The sequence below is a fragment of the Felis catus genome, chromosome A2 (genome assembly GCF_018350175.1).
Source record: "Felis catus isolate Fca126 chromosome A2, F.catus_Fca126_mat1.0, whole genome shotgun sequence".
NCBI lineage: Eukaryota > Metazoa > Chordata > Mammalia > Carnivora > Felidae > Felis > Felis catus.
In genome coordinates, this window is record NC_058369.1 from 101,865,277 (window position 1) to 101,889,617 (window position 24,341).

At 38.6% G+C, this 24,341-nt stretch overlaps 1 protein-coding gene across 22 annotated transcripts in view; it reads right to left on the reverse strand.

Annotated features, from left to right (window-relative positions):
* ICA1 (islet cell autoantigen 1) overlaps positions 1–24,341 on the reverse strand; it is a 150,366-nt gene that overhangs the window by 34,610 nt on the left and 91,415 nt on the right. For all 22 annotated transcript variants that reach the window (XM_023250396.2, XM_023250381.2, XM_023250393.2 and 19 more), the window contains 2 exons: positions 7,044–7,169; positions 5,940–6,038 (listed from right to left, as the gene is read on the reverse strand). In XM_023250396.2, coding sequence (XP_023106164.1) covers positions 5,940–6,038; positions 7,044–7,169 — 225 coding nt within the window. The remainder of the gene's footprint in view (positions 1–5,939; positions 6,039–7,043; positions 7,170–24,341) is intronic.

The following is a 24,341-nucleotide window of genomic DNA, read 5'->3' on the forward strand; positions in this document are numbered from 1 at the left end:
AAATATATGCCCTTTCTATATGTCAGTGCCGAACTTAACTGTATTATTAATTATGACACCCAACCTGGGCACATTAGAGTCACGCATAGCATGACAAATTCTCTGAGATGCTACTTCACCTCACATTTAGCAGAGTTCCTGGCATTAAGTAACTCCCCACACGATGATAATAGTTTTCCTTTCCCCTCGAAGAAAAGTAATGGAATGAGACGAAGCAGGGGATGGAGAGGAACCTGTTAGGAGGAGAGCCTGAGCTACCAGCTGCCTGGAGGAACAAACGCCAGTCATCACAAGGGATGGATGAACTGATGATCAGCCACCTGTCGGTTTGTCCACCTCAAACTTCAGTGGTGCGATGGTCAGCCCCCTAACCCCTCTTCTCCCATGGACTTGGATGCTTCTCAGTTTTGCAATGATCTGGCCTGGAGCAGCTTGGGGGAAAAATCACTCTGCTAAAGGCTGTGTAAAGTAATGACACCGAGAGAAAACTTGAAAGTCTACAAGGATATTCTGGATGCTCGCCATGAATAATTGCCATGTTGGGACTGGCAACTAAAATAGCATTGCAGAGATATTTACCCAATTTTCATAAAAACTATTATGGCTTTATTTTCAAAGCAAGTAACTACAGAGCCGTGTGGCTTGTCGGTAAATGTTCAAGTGATTAACTGAGAAATGTGGAGGTGGGTGGAAGAAGGCTGTTAGGCATACGAATTTGAGAAAAACAAAATTTAGAGAAGGATGTTTTTTGAATTGTGAAAGCTAAAAACATTTTAGTCTCCAGAATGATGTTCCATATAACAGTGCTAAGTCCTAGACCCCAGGAGAGAAAAGAGGGAACATTGGCACATCTGTTTCAATGGTTATTTTTGAACATGCCCAGAGTTAGGTTTTCAAATTCGGGTTTCCTTAAAATCCTGGCACAGGGCAAAAGCCAGTTGCAAAGCCAAATTGCATTTTTTCAGAATTAGCCTTGTTGCAGGGTGGGAAACCTCCCTGCCTTCCTTGCTTGTAGGCCTGCCCTGCCCTCTTGTATCCCTTTGGGAGTTCTATAAGCCCAGACCAGGGCCTGCAGGCCTGAAGCACAGGTTTGGGAATGGAACTGCCAGAGCCATCTGTGGGAGTCAGGGAGGGTTATCTTGGGTGAGGTCTGTGAGACCTATCCCACGGCCCTTCACAGCCTCGCCTTCGAAACTCACTGCAAAACTAATCATCTAGGGTGCAAACAGTAAGAAAGGAACTTAAGCTAGGCTATAGAGCCTGGCAAGCTCAACAAACCCCTGTGTATCGATACTGCCAATGGCTGTCTTCTGGATCCATGAGAGAATTCATGGCTGCCCCACCATGGCTGGCACCCTCACCGCCCACCAGCAGCACCCCAAAACAGCCAGAAAGTGACAGAGCCCAAGTTAAAGTCAGGTCTGGCTGGCACAGGGCCTGTGATCTTACATAATCATGCATCCAGAGTAAAAAATCTGGCCTTCCTGCCAAAAGCACTAGAATGGGGGACATGATAGGAATATGTTTAGTACTGGCCATTTTCATTAAATACAGGCACTCTGATCTCTTTTAAAATACAAATGCAGAAGGTCATGCCTTCCCCTCAACCAGCTCCCAATGGTGTGTCTACTTCAAAGGGTCTCCAGTGCTCACTTCTCTGTAAAAACATCTGACTCAACCCACATGATAGTGAGGGAAGAAGAGACCACTGAGTTTTAGAGTTTCCAGGAAAAAGCCACGTGACTCCTGAGGGGTTTTGTTTGTTTGTTTGTTTTTGTTTTTTGCTTTTGTTTTGTTTTTGTTTTGTTTTCTCTGAAGATCTATGCGGCAATGTGTAAGTAAAGGACATCCTGGAAGAATAAAGTAAACATGACAATTTCTGAGGGGTGGTAATTTAAGACTGGTCACTGTTTTCCGATAGAGAGCATTTCATTTACCTTAAAAAAATGCTTTAAACTCATAGTCTAAATTAGTTTCTCTAAAAAAGTGACAGTGCTTTTGAGATGTGGCTAGAAATATTCCATTCCTATCTCCACGACTTGATAATTTCTACCATGTGAAAGACATTCTTAGATGATTTGGAATCAGTATACAATTAACATATTAGGGGCACCTGGGTGGCTCAGTTGGTTACACTTTAGACTCTCGATTTTGACTCAGGTCATGATCTCTCGGTTCCTGAGATACAGCCCCGTGTCAGGCTTGGAGCTGGGTATGGAGCCTGCTTGAGATTCTCTCTTTCCCTCCGCCCTTCCCCAATGCACACACTTTCTCTCTCTAAAAAAATTAACATATTAATAACCCATACAAAATACCTATGTGTAGTAGCATTTCAATGAAACAGTAAGTATGTATTGTTTAAAAATACAAGATTAGTGCATTGCTTCTTTTACTGGAAACCACTTAAAAGATGTTCTCTCCACTTTAAATTTGAGCCTTGTTGCAATTAGATTAAAAAAATTTGTAACATAAAAAAATTTTTTGTAACATTAAATTTCAATGCTAACTCCTCCATAAAGTTAAAATGTTGCAAAAATCTATTAATTATAAAATGAATGATGAAGGATTATGTCAATAAAAGTAGAATTAATGGAACCGTATGAGGCCTGAATAAAAAAGCAATAGTTGACACATAAAACATTACCACAAAATATTCACGAAATGTCAAAATAGTCACTGGGATATGAGGTGGAGATTCAATTCAGTTTTATAATAAAATTATATTGGGAAAGAAATATACATATTTTCTAGAGAAAGCTTCATTAGAAATAAACTTCTGGGCCATGAGTTATATCCCTGTAATTCTGCAGCAAAAGACTCTTCCCTCCAAACAGGATGCATCGAGTGTTTAACACATTAATTATCATCCTTCATCAAGCATAAAACTAACAGTCAGGAAATACAGCTGCAGTGGCACAATTACCAACACTCAGAATACACCCTGCAGCAAAGAAAACAAATGGGTTGCTTTTCATTAACAGAGCTTGGCAAACCTCTCCAAAGACAATGTTTTCCTTCCAGCCAGAGTCCCAAAAGGCATTTCAGGGGCTATTTGCTTAGGTAAATCCAGAGAACAAATAAAACATGAAAATATTTATTTAAATTCCAAAATAATCCATTATCAATATAGTGTCATTCAGAAGAAAATTACATACATTGAAAATGACTTAATCAAATCAAAATTACTTATTCATTTAGCTATTTATTTTTATAATTTTTTAAATGTTTATTTATTTTGAGAAAGAGAGAAAGAGAGTGCATGACAAGCAGGGGAGGGACAGGGAGAATGAGAAGGAGAGAGAGAAAGAATCCCAAGCAGGCTCTGCACTGGCAGAGCCCAACACAGGGCTTGAACTTAGGAACTGTCAGATCATGACCTGAGCCAAAATCAAGAGTCAGATGCTTAACCAACTGAGCCACCAGGTGTCCACCCTTTTTAGTAATTTTTTATAATTTTTATTTTTTTTTTTGAGAGAGAGAGAGAGACAGCATGAACGGGAGGGGTAGAGATAGAGGGAGAGAAAGAAAGAATCTATTTTTTTTTATTTGAGAGAGAGAGAGAAAGAGAGAGAGAGAGAGAGAGAGAGAGAGAGAGAGAGAGAGAGAGCAAGCACAGGCAGAGGAGAAGGGCAGAGGAGAAGAGAGAGAGAACCTAAGCAGGCTGCACGCTGAGTGCTGAGCTCAATCCCAGGACCCTGGGATCATGACCTGAGCCTAAATCAAGAGTCAGATACTCAACTTACTGAGCACTCAGGTGCCCCCCCCCCGCAAATCTTTTAAATACAAGGCATGTTTTTAAAAATATATATGAGTGCAAGAGGGTTGGTAAGTCGTGTAATATCTTAATGCTTGATGGCAATACATACGCTATTAGTGGTTTTCATTTTCCTGTTCTGTGACATACAATATGACAGGTAACATGCCTCTGTGTATGCAATAATGAGCTGTGTGATAACAGGATTCTATTACATAGGTTTGAGTCCATATAAATAAAATAATTAGCAACTAGCTTGGGATTCTAATATAACATCTCTGAAAAGCCTAGATGAATAGCATTCTAGAAAAGTAGTAAGAGCCCAGTTTATTTGGTTGATTGCTGGACACTTAACATTCTTAATATTACTATAATTAGATTATACCTTAACAGATACATTATTTCTACTGAGTTTATATTATAATTAAACCATAAACTGCTACTTAAACCATAATTTAAGGATGACTCTAGGGATGTAAAAGGCAATGGATAGTCATGTGCCCAAAATATTTGTAATTATGTCCTGAACCACCGCCATCAAACTTCCGCTAAATTCCCTGCCCAGAAATCCTCTAATATAATCAGCTTGATCCTCTCTGCAGGATAAATATCACGGCAACAATTAAAGAGTCATCTTCTCCTCAGCACAGGAGGCCAGAAAGGAATCCTCCATGTTTGTGGCATCAGTTTCATATTGTACTTTATATGCAATTAACTCAAACCTGAACTTCTTTTAAATCGCATTTGGGATAGGCATCATTCCATCTTCCACCTAGCTGAGTTGTGCACAACTGTCTTACAAAGACAAACTTATTATGAAATAAAATCTGATGCACATACATACCCTAAAGCCTGAAAGTCTCTCTGCCTTACTAAAGAAGAAACTGTAGGATTCTGTTCAGGCCTCTATAAGAAATGTGAAGAGTGTGAGTTGTAATGATTTTAATCGATCTGGCTCAGTCAAGACAGCGGCTTTGTAAGGTGCTGAACGTGGTAGTAAATGGTGGGGCAGGAATGCAGCAATGGTAACATCGCCAACGTGCTAAGAAAGGCTTCGGGTTCATTGGATGCACAACATTTAGCTAGACAAAGGAGGTTATGGGAGGAATGAAATGTCCCTCCCCTCAAGGGCTTAGAGTCCACCTGACAGAATAAAAATGGGCACATTCTGAATCCGGTTACCATGCAGCATGTCACCAAGTACCAATAAATGAACCCAGCTGACAGGAGTATTGTGAAGAAACTTCATTGGCCAGGTGTCCTGTCTGGAGTCAGGCCAGGTGCCTCTCAAGGTGAGTGGACTGTCTTGGGTTCCTCTTGGGAACCTTCATTTAAAGGGCCATGGTCTTAAAGGTTTCTGTCTTAATACATTTTAGATGCAGTGACATTATAAACATTTCAGAATCAAAGGTATTTTAAAGCAAAAAAAAAAAAAAAGCTTTTTAATGTTTTCTTAAGCAAGATGATAAGTCATTTACAAATTGCCTGAAAAATTAACAGGAAGGTAATTTCAAGGTGAACTTTAACTAGTTCTTTCCTGGTCCTTTCCTTTCAAAGATATGACCTGGCAACAAAGAATCTGGTGTTTTCTCCTTCTTAAAATCCTCTTGGAACCCAAATCACTTCCTTCTTGACGTGCATTCTCTCTCATCAACCAAAATGATCCCACACTCAGCTGTAATACTGAGAATCAGACATTTTGCATATATCCCTTTTGAGTTGAGAAATCACTGAGTTTAATGTTGCTTTTTTGAATGAAAAATATTCCTGTAAGTCTTATGGGAAAATTTAATTCTGTACTGAATGGTACTCACAGAATAAAATGACATTTGTCAGAAGTAAGAGAGGAAAGAAAAATAATTTGCAAGGGAACATCTTTGAATAATTAAAAAGTAATGGAGTATACTAGACCTGTACAATCTTTCCTTTAACAGCACCAAACAAGTCATTTAAAGCAGTCCCCACAATTCATCTCCCAGTAACATGTACCCCAAGGTTCAAGCTGTGTTTTTGTACTGTTGTGACTTATTGATGCAGTAAAGGACTATACTACAGGGCACAGTTATCTCTTGGACATTGGGAGTCTGTTGGAATAATGATGATTGCTGCCAATGGTCAGACACTGTCTGTGATGTAAACATTACTTTTGCTAAGTTTTTCTAACAGCCTCTCTTAGCTTTCATACCTTTAACGTAGTGAATTCATATGGTTGGTAACCTTTGAAGCTCTCATGGATGGCTGCCATAGTGTGAGAAGTTTTCTCCCAAAAATGAAGCAGAGTGGTCTGTAAGGAAAGACAGTACAGCTATTAACGTTCTGAATGCGCAGTTTTAGCCATAGAGGCCCCAGAGAAGTGTGCCCATCTCTGGCTTTCAAGACCCTCCAAAATATGATTCCAACTCATCTCTGCAGCCTTGTTTCCATTATGCCCCTCTTTAAATCTTGTATTTCAGCCAAACTAAATGCTTCCCAGTACCCCCAAATACCGCTGCCATGACTAATGGTGCTCCACTATTTGGGACATTAGCCTCTCCATTCTCTGTACTTGTCCCATGTGATCTATCCTCCAAAACCCAGGGCTAATTGTTAACAATCTACTTTTGTGATCCTTCCACTGATTCAATTTGTCCCTCTTCAAACCCTCATTGGATCTTGTTGAACTTATTTCACTTAGCACTTCCTGTTCTCTCCTTGAAGTACAAAAAATATCGTCACACTATACGTACTATCTTTGATTTCCTTTTGAAACTTCAAGTTCCTTGAGGACAGGGAATTTGATCTTATTAATTTTTATATTCCCTACAACACCTAGAGTTTGGCCTCCCACACTCAGCTGGTGTCTAATACCACTGTTGTTGGATACAAGTACTATGCTGAAGGAACTCAGAAGCTAGGAGGAGACAAAAATAAGTCCATTAAATTATGACAACCTGATGAGTCAGTGACCGTGCCAGGAGAACTCTAGGCAACAACACGGAGTGACATAGGAGGAGGTACATTACACACAGTGGAATATGGAAAGGTACAAACGGGCAGAAAGGCACTCAGGCGGTAGGAACCATCTACGTAAAATCAGGGAAGTGGGAAATGGCGTATGTACAGGAAACAGCTAATATTTATTTTGATTACACTGTAGTCCACTAGAAGGGACAGGTGTGGAAAGTAAATTATGAGCAAGACATTTAGAACTTCATAATGCCCGAAGCATACTTTTAGCTCAGACACCATTTTTCTGTCCCCTAAGCCTCAAAGCATTCTTGGTTCATTGTAACTAACATCACTTCATTACCTGGTATGTTGCTAGCATATGAGACAACAGATTGCATCTGCTTGCTCCAAGAAGATCCACTTTTTGACACACATCCATCTTCAATTTGTCAAAGCTTTTTTTGGCAAGGCGTACTTGTGTTTGTACCTAGAAAGTAAAAGGGAACCTTTGAGCCACTCAGACTCTTAAGTAGTTAAACTTTGCCAGTGAGGAAAGCCAAGAGTGGGCTTATCTCTTTCACGTAAGAAAACACCTTTGGAAGTTCCAAGCAGGCGAGAAGATCCTACAGCATCCATTCTTTACCTGCAAAGGATCTCAACAACAGCACTGCATATGATGATTTTACAGCAGATTTACCATCCTAGTTATATTTTTCTCAGTCAAAATTTAAACTCCTCTCCTCTCAAAGCATTCACAAAGTGACTGTGGTGGAGAGACGTCTGGAAACATGCAGAGGGGTAAGGGGACAACCTTTGCCACATTACCATTTTCCTATAGGTCTTTGAAGCTCACTTCCCCAAATATTTTTCACTCACCTTCCCTAATGTTAACATCTTACATAACACAGTACATTTGTTAAAAATAGGAAATCAACATGGACACGATCCTACTAAACAATAGATGTTATTCAGATCTAACTAGCTTTTCCATCAATGTCCTTTTTTTTTTTTTTTTTTTGTTCCAAGATCCAACCTAGGATACCACATAAGGGGATTGTAACATAATCTAAAAAAATGATAAACTTTCAAGTTTTTATTACTGAGTATGTATGTAAGCAATTTTCCCTCTGTCCCTGAGCCATATGGTATTTCAAAATGGGAATGAGGTCAGGGAAAGATTTGGAAATGTTTATTCTACACATAATTTGATAATAAAATAGAAGGTTTAAAAATAATACAGCTACTTTACGAATGGTGAGGTCAAAATTTCTCCTTCCTCCAACCTGAAGGAGGAAGGTTATATTTTAACCAGGGAAAGCTTGCCAAATATCACTTTATCTCAGGTAATTCATGCAGTTGTAGACACCAGATAGGTAACTGCATTATGGGAGTAATGCTGACTCATTAGTGATAGTTCTTCCATCACAGGATACCAGGAAGCAAGGATGATGTCTGACATGATCACCATTACATGATTGGTACCTGGTGACCTGGACCAAAGCAGGTGCTGAATACATATTTGGTGACTGAGTGAAGAAATTTTCTAGGCTATTTAAAAGGTAAAGTACTTAAGTTATTATTTTAAAGTATAACCTTTAAGGTTGTTATTTTAGAAATGATTTTATTTTTTTAACAAAAATAACCATAAAGATTATTTGATATAAAACATTAATTTTTACCACTGATAATTCTACTTATAATCATAGTTTATAAGATTATAGGGCATTATATAATAATAGCAACAATCAATACAATTGTTACCATTTGTAACAATTTGACCATTGAGGCAATTTAACAATAGCTACAATTCACAATTAATACAATTCACTCACCACATGCCAGCTATTCTCTCTTAGCCTCTGTTATTACCCTTTCTGACTGCTAAGGATTAAGAGGATTCATCTGGGGAAGTAACTAATGAGCAAGGCTGCCGTTCTAGATTAGCCTGCCTGACTCCAAAGCCATGCTATTCTGCCTCTCAAGCAACTTACACTAGTCACTGGAAAATCAAGAAGCTCAAAATTTGACTCTAGGAAAAACCCTAGTTTTCCCTGTAGATTATATGGAATTGGAAAACAATGAGGCAATACATTTAACAACATATTGACAGAATTAATACCCTATGTGAATAGGGTCTTCTGTCCTATATAGCTGTATAAAACTTTCCCTAAGAATTCCTCTGTATTTTTGGACTATAGGGCTGGAAAACCAGAGAACAGAAGAAGCCAGCTAGCTCCTCTCAAAGTGACCACACCATGAGCTTAAACAAATCCTGCAGCTCAGTCATTCCCCACTGTAGAGTGGAGAAACTCTAGGCAAAGGTACTTGGGAGCACTGACTATAAAATAAAGTTAGAATTAGTTCAAAGTAGTGATTTCCTGCCTTCCTTTGAGAGGAATAAGGAGACTGCAAAAGCAACACCCAAGTTCTACAGGGAAGGTATGAGAAAGTATGAAGAGGAAGATGTTTCACAGTAGCTGAAGTGCTCACTGCAAGCCCCCCACTGGTTCACCAGCTGCTCTGGCAGGCAAGCCCTCCTCAACTGGGATCCTGGGAGGCATCTGTCTTCACCCTTTTCTTCTGACAGGGAAGGAGATTAATATGGGTATGAGCTTTCACATCTGCATTCATTCCACACATATTTGGTGAGTACCCATTATGTGTCAGGACCAGTGCTAGGCACTGGGGCATCTGTAAAGGAGGAAGATTCATGGCAATGAGTGAATAAATACTTACAAATGAATGCACTTAGGCATAAGGACCCTCTAGTTTTTTTAGAGAAGACAAATTAACAATTATATTATAATACAATGGGGGGCGCCTGGGGGGCTCAGTCGGTTAAGTGTCCGACTTCGGCTCAGGTCATGATCTCACTGTCCGTGAGTTCGAGCCCCGTGTCGGGCTCTGTGCTGACAGCTCAGAGCCTGGAGCCTGCTTCAGATTCTGTGTCTTCCTCTCTCTCTGACCCTCCCCCATTCATGCTCTGTCTCTCTCTGTCTCAAAAATAAATAAACATTAAAAAAATTAAAAAAAAATAATACAATGGGAAAAGTCAAAGGTAGAAGAAGAGTACAACACAGAGGTAGTACAGATAAGGGAATGATTAATGCTGAGGGTGGCGGGGAGCAGGAGAGTAGGTTGATGTCAAAAAGCCATATTGGGGGTGCCTTGGTGGCTCAGTCAGTTAAGTGTTCAATTCTTGGCTTCAGCTCTGGTCATAATCTCATGAGTTTTGAGCCCCACATCGTACTTTACACTGACAGTGCAGAACCTGCTTGAAATTCTATCTCCCTCTCTCTCTGCCCCCCACCCCTGCCTCTCTCTCTCAAAATAAATAAACTTAAAAAAAAAAAAAAGAAAAACAGAAGCCCCAAATACTGGTCTCCCGGTATCCCCATCCTTTGCCTTTTAACAACAAAGTCATAGTGGGCTGCTCCCACTCTGACTTGGGGCTTGGCACGTGACTTGCTTTGCCCAGTGAGATGTTAACAAATGTGATGAAACTGGAAGCTTGGAAAAAAAAGTGCTGGCATGTTTCCACCTTTTTGCTTCTCTGAGATGGCCTTGAGAATATACCCAGGCCAACCTGAGAGCATGCCTAGGCTAGCCAGCTGGAGGGATGTGAGAGCCTTGTGCATGCAAGAGACACAGGGGGACAGTCCAGTTGTCCCAGCAGATAAGCCTTTGGCTAGCTAACCTGCAGACGGGAGAGGGAGGTCAGCCATGATCAGCAGAAGCCCTCCCTACCCCACAGCTAACCAGACTCAGGAGTGAGATTAGCAGAGACCAGAACTGCCCTAATCCACAGATTTGTGAACAATAAGAAAAGCTTATTGTCTTAAGACACTGAATGATAGCATTGCTTATTTCACTGCATTATTGTGGCCACAGATAACTGACATAAATGATAAGCAGGCAGACAATAAAGGCTTCTGAGATAGGGGGAGATATCTGACGTTGGTCTTAAAGCATACATAGGAGTAAACAGTAAATACAAGGTATCCACAAGACTGGCCTGCTAATGGAGAGGTTCTACATCTTCTAATGAAATTCAAATTAATTTTTTGTGAGGCTGTGGATTTTGCTTTTTCCTTCATGTAGATATTTTTTTTAACCTAAGAGAAAACTTCAGCTGCTTATAACACAAAGCTCATGAATTAATATGCTCTGAAATGTTCCCTAATTTATTTTGTTTAAATTTTGTAAAGTAATTTTAGAAACCTAGAAGAAGACTTCAACACTTGACCCAGTGAGTTCTGAAAGGCCATATGCTTTGTGTGTCAACAATGATTATTAAAATACTTAATGCACTGCTGAGTTTCCAAATGTTGAGTCCTTTCCCTGCCAAACAAGGAGGATGTTACCCTGTTGGGCATTCTGAATATGGTAAAGTTCATTTAATATTTTGTGCTCCATGCCTACTCTCTAAAACACATTTCCAGTCTGCTGCAGCCCGAGGACAAAGCACTGAGGACACACTCCAAGCAGAGGCCACTATCAAGAGTCTAATTTCATATGCCTCCAGACGCACTTAAGTGAAAAATGTTTTGATTATTATTCCTTTCAATCCCAGATAAATTATATTCAATTACATAAACATCTTGAGGAGCTCGGGTGGTTTTCAAGGTTTTTAAAAAAATAGATCTTCAGTCATATAAATGTACCCTTTGTTTATTTCTTAACTTTATTGCTATTGCCCCACCTTTCTCCTCTTATTCTCTAAGCTCTAGGAAATGATCATGCATATTAAACTCCCTTCCGTGTGAGTCCTGCCCTCCCCAGGCTGCAGAGATTCAATTTACCAGAGAAAGGAGCAATGTCTTGGAGTGCCAAAACTACAGGGCACTTCTCTGCACTTATTTCTCCTAACCTGAAATTCTACCTCTTAGCCCCAACTTGAACTACATATGGTGAAGCCAAAGCTATTCATCCTCTTATTTCAATCCAACTTCCCCATCCAGTGGGAAAGGTCTTAATATTACTCCATGACCAAATAATTTGAGAGCGGTTTTTAAATTTTTTCTAAGTGTTTTCTTTCCTTTAAAAACAAATAGAGTAAAACTATAATCCTACTCTTTTACATTTTCTTCCAGGAAAGGGCCCTGCCTGCCACCATCCATGCATTCACTCATTCAGCAAATATTCACTCAGTATCTTCTATATGCTGGTAGCAGTGAGTAAAACACAGGGATCTCTGCCCTCATGGAGCTGACAGTCCAGGGGGCATTTTCACATCAGTGAGGGCATAACATCAAAGCGAATGAGGTGCTCAGAAAGAAAGCCACACTGATCCACAAGAACGATTTACCAAGGAAACTGACCAAGAGAATATTCTCCAAGAAAGTGGTGCTCAAATTCTATTCAGAATGACTGAACATGATTAACCGTGCAAGAAAAGAATACTCCAGCAGAGAGAGAAGCATGTGCAAAGGCCCTGGGGTGGGGGTAGGGGGCAATAAGGCAGGTCCAGAAGGGCAGTGTAGCTGGGTTGCTAAGGCAAGTAGAGGGGTGGTAATGAGATGAAGCACAAGAGGTTGGTTGGGGCACATCCCAGAGCAGAGGCCTTGGAGGCATATGCTTAGGATTTTAATTTTTATCCTAGAAGCCATGTAAAAACATTAGAGGTCTTTACGCATGGGAGAGATAGAATTTTATTTTCAGTTTGAAAAGTCCATCAGTTATAATGTGGGGATGCACTGGAGGAAGGGAAGAGTAGATGAGAATGGATTTAGAGTCAAGGGGGGAGATGACGGCAGCTTTAGACTTGGGTGGGAATACTGATATGGGAAAAAAATGCTCTGACTCCAGAGATATTTAGGAGGTAAAACATACAGGACCTAGTGAAGTATTAGATGTTGGGGTGTGGAGGATGACTCCTACGTATCTAACCACCCCAAAACCAGTATCATTGTCTAACTTGTCTTTCCACCATATGTTTCTACTCACATCAGCTTCTCATGGACACCTCACACCACATCAAAATTCTTGGTTTCTTTCCCAACCAGCTCTCAACACCCCGCCCTCATTAAACTGATTTGTTCATCCTATTTTCCTCTGAGGTAGTAATCTTATATCCAGGGGAAAATATCAAGATCACAGAATATGCCAACTATTTCTTTTGGCTTTTAGTACGATGCCACAAGAAAAGTCTAGCCCATCTGAAGTCACTGGAGAACAAAAGACACATATTTAGCTTCATTAAAAGAAGATATTTTTTTCTGGTCAATGAACCAAGACCTCTTGAGGGGCAGATAATCAAACACCTTCCTGAATCACTTTACTGTATCATTGGTTGCATCATATATTTATCCACTGGTGGCAAGAGCAATTCTGACATTGTATTATGCATGGATGTATGTGTAAGTGACTGTGTGCACCATGCATGTGTGTGGGCAGCCAACTGCAGACCCAGGAGCCATCTATTTTTTGGTCTTCGCTCAACAAAATCCTCAACCCATTTTGAAGTATCTTCCTTCTCTTTAATCATGTGGTTTAAATGAGTATATCCTTTTATGGGGCGTCTTTCCACTCCCACTGACTGGCCTGGGGATGGCCATCTTAACCCAAGTTGAGTCAATCATAAGACATTATGGTTGGCTGATTCAGGAAAAGGCATCTGATTCAAACTGTATGAATCAGAACCCTTTTTAAAGGATATTTGCACTTGGAACCAGAATTTCATATCAGTGGAATAATACAATGTAGTCTAGTCTTTTTGTGGCTGGATTCTTTCACTCAACATAATTCCTTTGAGATCAATGTTGTTGCATATATTAGCAATTTGTTCTTTCTTATTTCTGAGTACTGTTCAATTATATGGATATGATGTAATTTGTATATCATTTGGGTTTGGCTATTTTGAATAAAAGTGTTATAAACATTTAAGCACAAGTCTGTGTATGGACATGTTTTTCATTTCTCTTGGGCAAATATCTAGGAGTAGGAAGGCTGACTCTTTTAGTAACTATGTGCTTAATTTTATAAAAAATTGCCAAACTGTTTTCCAAAATAACTATATCATTTTGCATTCCAGCCAACAATGAATCCAAGTTCGATTTGCTCCATATCCTCATTAACACTTGGTATTTTCAATCTTTTAAGTTCTAGCCATTCTAATGGATGTGTAGTCATAGTCATTATGATTTTAATTTGCATTTCTCTAATGACTAAAGATGTTGAAATTCTTTTAATTTCTTATTTGCCAATCACATATCTTTCATAATGTGCTTATTCTATTCAAATCTTTTGCCTATTTTAAAAAATTAGGTTTATCTGAGTTATGAGTTCCTCATATGCTCTAAATATAAATCCATTATCAGACCTAAGCTTGAAAACATTTTCTTCAAATGTTTAACTTGCTTTTCATTTTTTTTGTCTTCTCAGGTTTTTAAAAAATTTTGTTTTATTGAAATATAGTGGATATACCATATCCTATTCATGTATATTTCACACTGATCTAATATTTTTATACATTACAAAATGATCCTCACAATAACCCTTTCATTTGCTTAATAGTGCTATTTGAAGAGAAAAGGGTTTTAATTTTGATTATATCTAATTTACCAGGTGGTTGTTGTTGTTGTTTTTAACAGTTTCTGTTTTTTGTGTCTTACCAAATCATTCCCTAACCCAGCATCACAAAGATACTTTTCCTGTGCTTTTTCTTCTGGAAATTATATATTTTTAGCTGTTACATTTAGATATGTAATCAATTTCAAGTTAATTTCTTTCTTGGTTTAAATTTTTTTTTTCATTTATTTTGAGAGAGAGAGAGAGAAGGTGGGGGGAGGGCAGAGAGGCTCCATGCTGTTAGTGTGGAGCCTGATAAAGGGCTTGAACCCATGAACCATGAGATCATGACCTGAGCTGAAATCAAGAGTTGGCCACTCAACTGACTGAGCCACCCAAGTGCCCCTTATGAAGTTAATATCCAGAGATGGTGTGAGGTAGGGGTGTTGATTCTTTGTTTTCCCCAGAAGTGGCTATCCAGTTGTTCCAGCACCATTTGTTGAAAAATTATCCAATTGTCCATGATTTTGCCTGCACATTTTGGCAAAAATCAATAAGCCATTATATGTGTGGATCCATTTCTGAATTTTCCATTGTATTATTTTTATCTATGTGTCTATCCTTGTACCAATACCACACTGTGTTGATTACCATAGCTTTATAATGAGACTTCCAGTTAGTTAGTATAAATTCTATGATCTTTTTTCTTTTTGTTTTGGTTATTCCAAGTTCTTCATATTTCTATATATATCTTAGGGATAGTTTCTCAATTTATTCAAAAAACCCTTCATGATATTGATAGGATTGCACTGTAGCTACAGATTTACTTGGAATTGACATCTTAATACCTTCAGACTGAGAAACATGGCATATCTTTCCATTTACTGGGTCTTTTAAAATTCTCCTAGTATTTTGCTGATGTTAGTGCACAGGTATTACACATTTTATTAAATTTATTACAAAGTAGTTCATATTTTTTGATTCTATAAAAATATAAATTTCAAGTTCAAATTTCTCATTACTAGAAATATAGTTAATTTTTTAACTTGATATTGTATCCTATGACCTTGTTAAATTCAATTATTAGTTTTAATTTTTTTAATGTTTATTTTTGAGAGAGAGAGAGAGAGAGAGACAGAGATAGAGGGAGAGAGACAGACAGAGCATAAGCAGAGGAGAGGCAGAGAGAGAGGAAGACACAGAATCTGAAGCAGGCTCTAGGCTCTGAGCTGTCAGTACAGAGCCTGACACAGGGCTTGAACTCACGAACTGTGAGATCATGACCTGAGCTGAATGAAGTCGGATTCTTAACCAACTGAGCCACCCAGGCACCCCTCAATTATTAGTTTTAAAAGCTTTTTTTTTTTTTAAGATTCTTTAGGATTTCCTCTCTAGGTAGGTAGGTAGGTAGGTAGATAGATAGATAGATAGATAGATAGGGCTATGGATCTGTGTACATATATCATGTTGTCCAGGATTATAGATAGCTTTCCTTCTTCCTTTCCAATTTGTATGTCTTTATTTACTTTTTTTTTGCCTTATTATACTAGTTATGATAATGCTGAATAGAAGCTGGTTTGAGCAAACATACTTGCCTTGCTCCTAATTGTAGGAGGGGAAGTGTTTAGTCTTTCAAAATTAAGTATGATATTAGCTGGTACCTTTTTCATATAGTCCCATTATCAGATAGGAAACATTCTATTCCTAGTTTGCTGAAAATTTTTATCAGAAATGGATATTGGATTTTATCAAATGCTTTTTCTGGTGCCACTGAGATGATCATATAGCTTGTTTTTGGTCTTTTCACACAGCAAATTACATTTACTGATTTTAAGTTGACTTCTGTTCCTCAGATTACCATACATAGTCAAGATTATATTAATTCCGGATAAAAGTTCTTGTTCTGAAGTCTATTTTATCCAAATTAATACAGCCAATTCAGATTTCTTCTGATTAGGATTTGTAGGTGATATTAATTTATCCTTTTACTCTTAACCTATCTATATCCTTACTTTTAAAGTGGGCCCTGAGACTAGTCCTAGTTTAGTCTTTTTTTTAAAAGCCAATCTCTAACTCATTTTTATTCATTTTATCTATGGAGAATGATATGAGACTTACAAAATATTATCAGTAAGATGAAATGGCATTAGTCTGATGTTAAAGTGAATCCATTCTACTTCAGAATAATCCCAAATTTTTTCTAAGTCTTTAAAACCATTTATATTGTAACCAATTCTAAATTTGATTAAGAATCAGAGTGTAATTTACACTACTGAATTTTTGAATTTTTAACATTGCCTTTTACAATAGGACACATAATTTATGGCATCTCTGATTTCTCAAAACTTACAAGCATTATTTCTGTGCTTGGCTACATTAATTCATAATCCATAAAACTGTATTTAAATCATCTAATACATAATTAGCCACTCTTATAGACTGAACTTCAAGTTTTCCTTAAGAGTGACTTTCTATCCTTTCCAGTTTTAGTACCATTTCCCTTAATGTCAATGAAAGTACAAGAGATGTTTAGTAGTTCTGCTTTCTCTGCTTTCATTCTTAAGATCAAATTAACCAAAAATATATTTTCTAGTTCTATCCACAGTAAAAGCATAAAAATAATGGCTAGCTCAGAAGCAAAGCATCCCTAGCACCCAGATCATGGTCTCTAACTACCACGTTTCTCTTACAATAACCAGGGATCCTTGTCAAAATGGCTGATATTGGGCTAGGGCAGACAATACAGAAGATGATCTGGGAACATTTTGTTGCACAAGAGAACAAGTTAGACCGCTACCATGATCATGTCAAAAGGACCCAAGAGTCAACCTGAAGAGGCTCTCACTAACTAAAGATAAGACAATTTGAATATAAATGAAGTAATATTGACAACAATGCAAACATATCAAATATATTCAATAGGAGTTCATAATGATATTTAAAAACCAGAAATGAACAAATAAACTGAAAACCAAAAGGCTTCATGGGTCACCTGTAAAAAATGCCAAGTGAGCCAACTCAATATTTTGATGAAGAACCAAACATTTATCCTGCCTTTCCTATCCAACCATGCTGTAACAGGATGACCTGAGAGTTACTCATTGTTGAACCACTCAAATTTATTAACAAAGAAGGAATATGTAGTATATTAAATCATCTGTTCCCAAGAGTGGGGCTAGCTCCTCATGTGAACACACACTCACAACAGTATTGTCGTTACTAGAATGTGTCATAAACCCGAAAGCATTCCAAATTTTAGGTCTCCTGTCACCATCCTTACTTCTTGAATCTCTTCTTTCCTCCCAAGATGTACTTTTTAAAGTTTATTTATTTATTTTGAGAGACAGTGTGAGCAGGGGAGTGGCAGATAGACAAAGAATTCCAAGCAGGCTCTATGCTTCTCTCTCCCTCCCTCCCTCTCTCTCTCTCTCTCTCTCTCTCTCTCTCTCCCCCCCCCCCCCACACACACACACACACACACACAACTGTAGTTTGGGATTTTCCCTCAAGACAGGAAACAAACACTTCCACACTTCCCAACATGATTCTAACACCATACTTCACAGAATTACCTCTAAATACCAGGAGAAAATGGGGCACCTGGGTGGGTCAGTCAGTTAAGTGTCTCACATTGGCTCAGGTCATGATCCCACAGTTCGTGAGTTCAAGCCCCGCATTGGGCTCTGTGCTGACAGCTCAGAGCCTGGAGCTTGCTTTGGATTCTTTGTGTCCCTCTAGCTCTGCCCCTTCCCCACTCATGCTCTGTCTCTCTGTCTCTCAAAACTAAAAAATAAATAAATACATACATACATACATACCAGGAGAAAAATACTGAAAAATGAGAGAGAGAGGGATAGAGAGAGAGAGAGAGAGAGAGAGAGAGAGAGAGATGTTTTAGAACAAGTCCAGAGAAAGAGGCATGCTCCACTAATACAAGGAAGTAGAGACACAAGGTGGTTAAACATGGCATTGGAGAAAGCACTCCCACAGTCTGGAAGACAAAAGGAAGGGATCAAATCCTGGGCTTGCCAAGCTCAGCACCACAGCTAATGAAAGCAGGTAGGGCAGGAGTGAGAGGCTGGAAAAAATGTGCAGGGTGTGGTGGCAAACTGTGGAGGGGGATGGAATGGGTCATCCAAGCTAACTCTCAGCCTAACTCAAGGAGGGAGGGAAGTAGGTTCATTTGAGAGAGGGAAGATTGCAGTCAAACAAAGAAACAAAGAAGAAAAAGGAGAGGAAAAAGAGAAAAGAATCTATACATGTTTAACGGTATGCCTATGATAGTTACCTACCAGTCTTTTGTCAAAAACAAGGAAGATGTACGTCATTTTACTTCATTTCCTCCTAAACATACATTTTGAACTTTAACAATTCAGCAATAATAAATACATAGTGGTAATTTTGAGGTTTTTCAGCTATGTTACTGCTGAATTTATAGACTGAATTGAATCTTTCAGCTAACATTCCCTTTAGATGAATGAAAACTGTTTATTCAAGACAAGAGTTCTGGATCCATCTGTGTAATCAGGACAAGGCACACACAGTGCTGACATAATCTCAATTCATGTATACAAATATGGCATGTGACCCTCATTCAGATGTTAATTTTCAGATACTAATGGAAATAACTCCAAATTTCTCCCCTGTTCTGCTTGCTCTTCAGAAGTTCAGGCATATAACATGTTCTGATCATCAATGCAAAAGTCAACCAGAAGAGGGGAACACACCAAAGAAAGTGTCAGGGTAATTTCCTAGGAATGTATAAAGTATTGTGGTGGATGAATACTTTAATCAAATAATGATCTTAATGATGATTCAGGGGAAGTGGGGGTCCATACCACAGCCCACTGTCTTTTGAGTATCCAGGTAAGAGAGTTTTAACTTTCCTTTATTATACCTAACTATGTGTTCCAAACTGGGTAAGGAGAAGGAAGAAAAAGTGAACACTCATGGAGGACAGTGTTCTACAAGTGTTTCATACGACAGTTCTTCAAGATAGGCAAAATTATCCTTATTTTTATAGAAGAGAAAATGGAGGTATAAAATGATTTGCCTAAAACGAAACAGCAGGTAAGTAGAATGGTCAGCACCTGGTCTGAGTTGGAGGTTGTCTCCTCTTGGGTGACATACAGACTCTGCACCCACACTCTGCAGCCTACCTCTGACCCCTCCCACAACACCTCCCAGGCACCATATGCTCCAGGCAAACTAAGCTTCTATTCTCCAGCTACACCGTGCCAAACCTACTTCCACACTTCTGCACAATTCTTCTGCCTAGAAAGCCCTCCCCTTGAGGTCCACATGGTAACTCTCACTCAGCTTTTTAAGTTTCTACTCAAAGGTTTTCTTTCTCTGAGAACATTTTCCTGTAAGGCTTCTCATCAGAGTTAGCAGTTTTTCCTCTCTGTAGTCAGTCACTTTGTAAATACCCTTATGGCACAGAACTGTGCTAAGTGTGACGTGCTCCCATGTATGCCCAGCTACCCTCTGGACTATAAACTTCACAAGGGTGAAAGCTACACACTATTTAATTTCAGGAGGCTAAGGCTATGTGTCTCCAGGCAGCAGGTATGCAAAACACTGAATGGAGAGAGGATACCAGAATGAGTGAACAAATCAGTCCCTGCTTTCCCATTCTATAATAGTGCTCTTCAAGAGAGCACAGCATGCTCTCTGTTTGCTGAATTACTCTTAGTTTTCCAAGACACTATCTTTCTTCCTCACCAGTACCACCACCATTTACTGAGTAGGTGAAATAACATACAGGTACATACCCTTATTGGATTTTCGCAACACTCCTATACCATAGTTTCGTTTCTGTTTCACAGAGAACGAAACTGGGTTTCAGAACCACTAGGTAACTTGACCAAGCCAACCTGATTACCAGGGGAAGGGCAGGATGTGAAAATCTATGTTCATTCCACCAAATCACGTTGCTTTCCCATTGAAGCAAATCTCAAACCTGCGAGAGCAGCTGGACATTACCCAAAATGGAGGTGTCAGCACTTCATTTACCACTCTTTCTCTTTATTACCTGTCTACTCGTTACATAAAAATGCTCTAATATGTTAAAAGTTTGTGATTCTGGCTTCCTGTTTTAAAATTCAAACCATTGCTCACTATGCAAGTATCTACTGACGTAGGCTCAAAGAGCAAAAGGTCGTCTGTTTTCAAGCCCTTGGTTGATACACAGTTAAAATTATTCACAACCATGTAGTTTACAATATGCAGATACATTCCAGATTAATTTAGCCAGCTATCACACTGTCCCAACATTCTTAATGTTTGCTCAGCTGGTGAATTTTTTTTTTTCCGCTTTCTGTTTTTAACTTAAGAAAGCAATGCTGTCATCAGAAAATGTAACCAACTGGTTTCGCTTCCTCTTTCAGGTCATTAGTGGAAGTATTAACTTGGGTCACAAGACTGAGCCCAGGGCACCCGCTTTATCAATTTCTCTCTTATCTGAGAAGCACACATTTCAGGAGATAGTAAAAGGCTACAATACTAGCCTTTTTTTTCCATTGGTATTTCTTATACTTTATTGTAGTTTTAAAAATATTTCACCATTCCTTTTCTTTTTCTTTCTTTTTTTTTTTAACATTTATTCTTGTTTATGTACCATGTGAAAGGTTGGGGAATATACCGTGTCTCTTGGCTGCCCAAGCTAAACTTGTTTGTACTTTATATTACAATGTATTTTTACGATGCTTACTGATGGTCATTCAGCATGTAATCATACTCATAAACACAAATCAACTGATAAATTAACAGTGAACTGACTGGCTGAAAATTACCTTGCTTGTAGCACTGTGTTTATTTACTCCACAGTGGGTCCTGAATAGACTGAATGGGGGAAACGAAACGTTCAGGCCTCTCCCTTTACGGATCCATTTTGCTACCCTTGATTTCCAAAGTGTGGTGGATCTGGATGTTCAAGAATATCTAAAAAGACTGAAGCATGACCATGCCTTCACTGGCTCCTCAGACAGTGAGGCTGAATCCGGACTCTGTAACTTGCACATACTCCCCTCATGATCTGGCCTTGGACCACTTCACTTTCATCTTTTGCCTCTTGGTCTCTGTCTCTCTCATTCTTTTCTCCCAGTGCAATCTCCCAAATCATAAAGGGGTTGCACCCTCTTCCTTTTCATATGTTATTCCCCTTGATGTCAATTTTTTTCCCCTTCGTTGTTCCTTCAAAACTCTTAGCTTGTGCTATTTCTTCCAGGAAGCACACTTAAGTCCCCAAGTCTGAATGCAGACGTTCCTCTTTTACACCACTCTGTTACACACTTCTATGATCTCACGCTTATCACACTGCATAGTCACTGTTACTTTAATTGACTGTCTTCCATTATTTTCCAGGGAGCTTGTGGTAGGGGCCCTATCTTATTTCATCATCCCAGTACTGACAGTAAGAGCTAAAAACCCTAGTCAAGGAGCGCCTGGGTGGCGCAGTCGGTTAAGCGTCCGACTTCAGCCAGGTCACGATCTCGCAGTCTGGGAGTTCGAGCCCCGCGTCAGGCTCTGGGCTGATGGCTCAGAGCCTGGAGCCTGTTTCCGATTCTGTGTCTCCCTCTCTCTCTGCCCCTCCCCTGTTCATGCTCTGTCTCTCTCTGTCCCAAAAATAAAAAATAAAATAAATAAAATAAAAAAATAAATAAAAAAATAAAAAATAAAAACCCTAGTCAAAAGTTTTTAACCTGGTGCCTAGTAATACATACCATCACTTTGGATCCATGGCTTCTATTTTCACAGTCTACTTTTATAGATGGACATTCTGTCACTTGTTGTGATCTTTTTTTTAGAAGACAACACTGCCACAGTAATTGTATGCCAAGAAAGAAGCTGTTCCAACTCCTTTGATTTCCCATTAGTCTGAATCTTTAAAACATTTTCTGTGTACAGATTCAACATATTTCTGTAGCATTTCTGTGCTCCTTCCTGCTGGAAATTAAGTCATTCCAATTTGCTCTGTATCAGCTGTTCTGGAAAATGTGGGTTTTATGTTCTTTGTACACACCCAATCCGTTAACATTTTGTGTCAGTGATTTTTCCCTTTGTCATTATAGGCCTGAGAACATTTTAGATTTTCAGTATGATGACCAAGTAAGTGCTTTGGTGACTGAGGCTGCTAGCTGCCTACCAAAATCCATATACTCTTCTATATTTTCCAGACTCCCCTGAAGATAGGTGTGGCCATGAGACAAAGTTCTTTCCAATGGAATATGAGTAGAAGTAACACACCATTCCAGACTCGGCCCATAAAGCCTTTCTACACATGTTCCTGCATGCTCTGTTTCCTTTCAGGATAACTGAGATGTCTACATCTAGGGAACGCTGGGAAGCATGCTTTAAAAATTACAAAGCTGTTGTCAGCCTGGGCCCTGAATAACTTCTTGGAAGAGAGCCATTTCATCCACCTGGACACCTGCCCAGGACTATCTGGTGAGCAAAAGCAGCAAAACAAAATTTTGGTTGGTTTAAGCCATGGAATTATGTACCATAGCCTAGCCTAGTCTATGTAATATAGGGAATAAGAAGAGTTAAATGACAAGATGCTAGACATAAGGTCGGAAATACGTTTAAAGTCTAACACTTCCAGAGACAACTGTCACTTATCCAAAGATTTGCTAATTCCATTACTATTGTGATCACCAACAAGAATGTCATTAATAATATAAGACGATTACTAAAGTGTTCAAAAATTCATTTTAACGCTACTGAATTTTTGTGCTCACTTTGGTGGCACATATACACTAATACTACTGAATTTTTAAAGAAATGTTGTACAGCAACAGTGGAGAAGATAAGTATGGTGGGGTAAACTTGAAAAGAGTGAAAGTGCTGGAAAATTCTTTGGTGTTTCCTTTTATCATTAAAACTGAGAAGTCCTAGATGACTCTTTGGTGAACTTCTCAGGCTCTTAGCCCAAGTTCCTCAAACTAAATCCTAAATGCTAATTATACTTTTTCTTGAAAGGGAAATAGTAATTTTTTATATTTTTTAAATAATTTTTTAAGTTTATTTATTTTTGAGAGAGAGACAGAGAGAGAGAGAGCACACATGCTTGAGTGGGGGAGGAAGAGAGAGAGAGGATAGAGAAAGAATCCCATGCTCAGCATGGAGCCTAATGCAGGGCTCAACCCCACAAACTGTGAGATCATGACCTGAGCTGAAATCAAGAGTTAGACACTTAACTTAATGAGTAACCCAGGCACACCATTTTTAATATTTCTGTATAGAAGAGGTCTCTTGATATTTAGGGCTGGAGGATATATGCTTAAAATGTTGAGGAAATTAGATAGTTGAAGATGTAAGCAAAAAAGATACCACCAGTAAAACAGTCCTTTTCTTTTAAAAGTGCTTCTAAATAATTATACCACTAAAACTCATTTTAGTCCGTGATTTCTTTAATGTATGCTCAATGACTCTATTCCTCCCTTTCTCTTCTCAGACTATTTTTTAACTGTTTTATTGAGGTATAGCTTATATTACTCTTTACTGTTTTATTGAGGTATAGCTTATATTACAGCACCTTAAAGCATACCTCCATATGCTTTAAAATATGTTTTCACTTCATACATAGCCACCACCTGGATCAATATACAGAATATTTTCAGCACTCCAGTAGACTCTATTGTGTTCCACTCCATTATTATCTCCTCAAAAATAGAACCATTATTTTATATATTCTGACCTCTCTCACAATTGATTCATTTTGTCTGATTTTGAAATCATATCAGTGAAATCATATACTAAATACTCTGTGATGCATCGTCTCTTTCACTCAACATCATGCTCATGAGATTCATTCATATTATTGCACTGCAGTAGTAGTTATTTTTCATTTCTGTATAGTATCCTACTGAATTAATTTATCCATGCTATTGTTCATGGACATCTGGTTTCTTTTCATTTAGGGGCTATTAAAAATACTACTACTATGAACATTTTTGTACACGTTCACAGGGACACTTATTTTCCTTGGATATATGCCTAGAAGTATATATTTTTAACAGATAATACTAAACAGTTTTCCAAAGTAGTTCTTTTAGTTTACACTCCCACAATCATTGTACAATAATTCTAGTGGCTCCATGTCTCATGAACATTTGTGATTGTCAGTCTTACTTAATTTTAACCATTT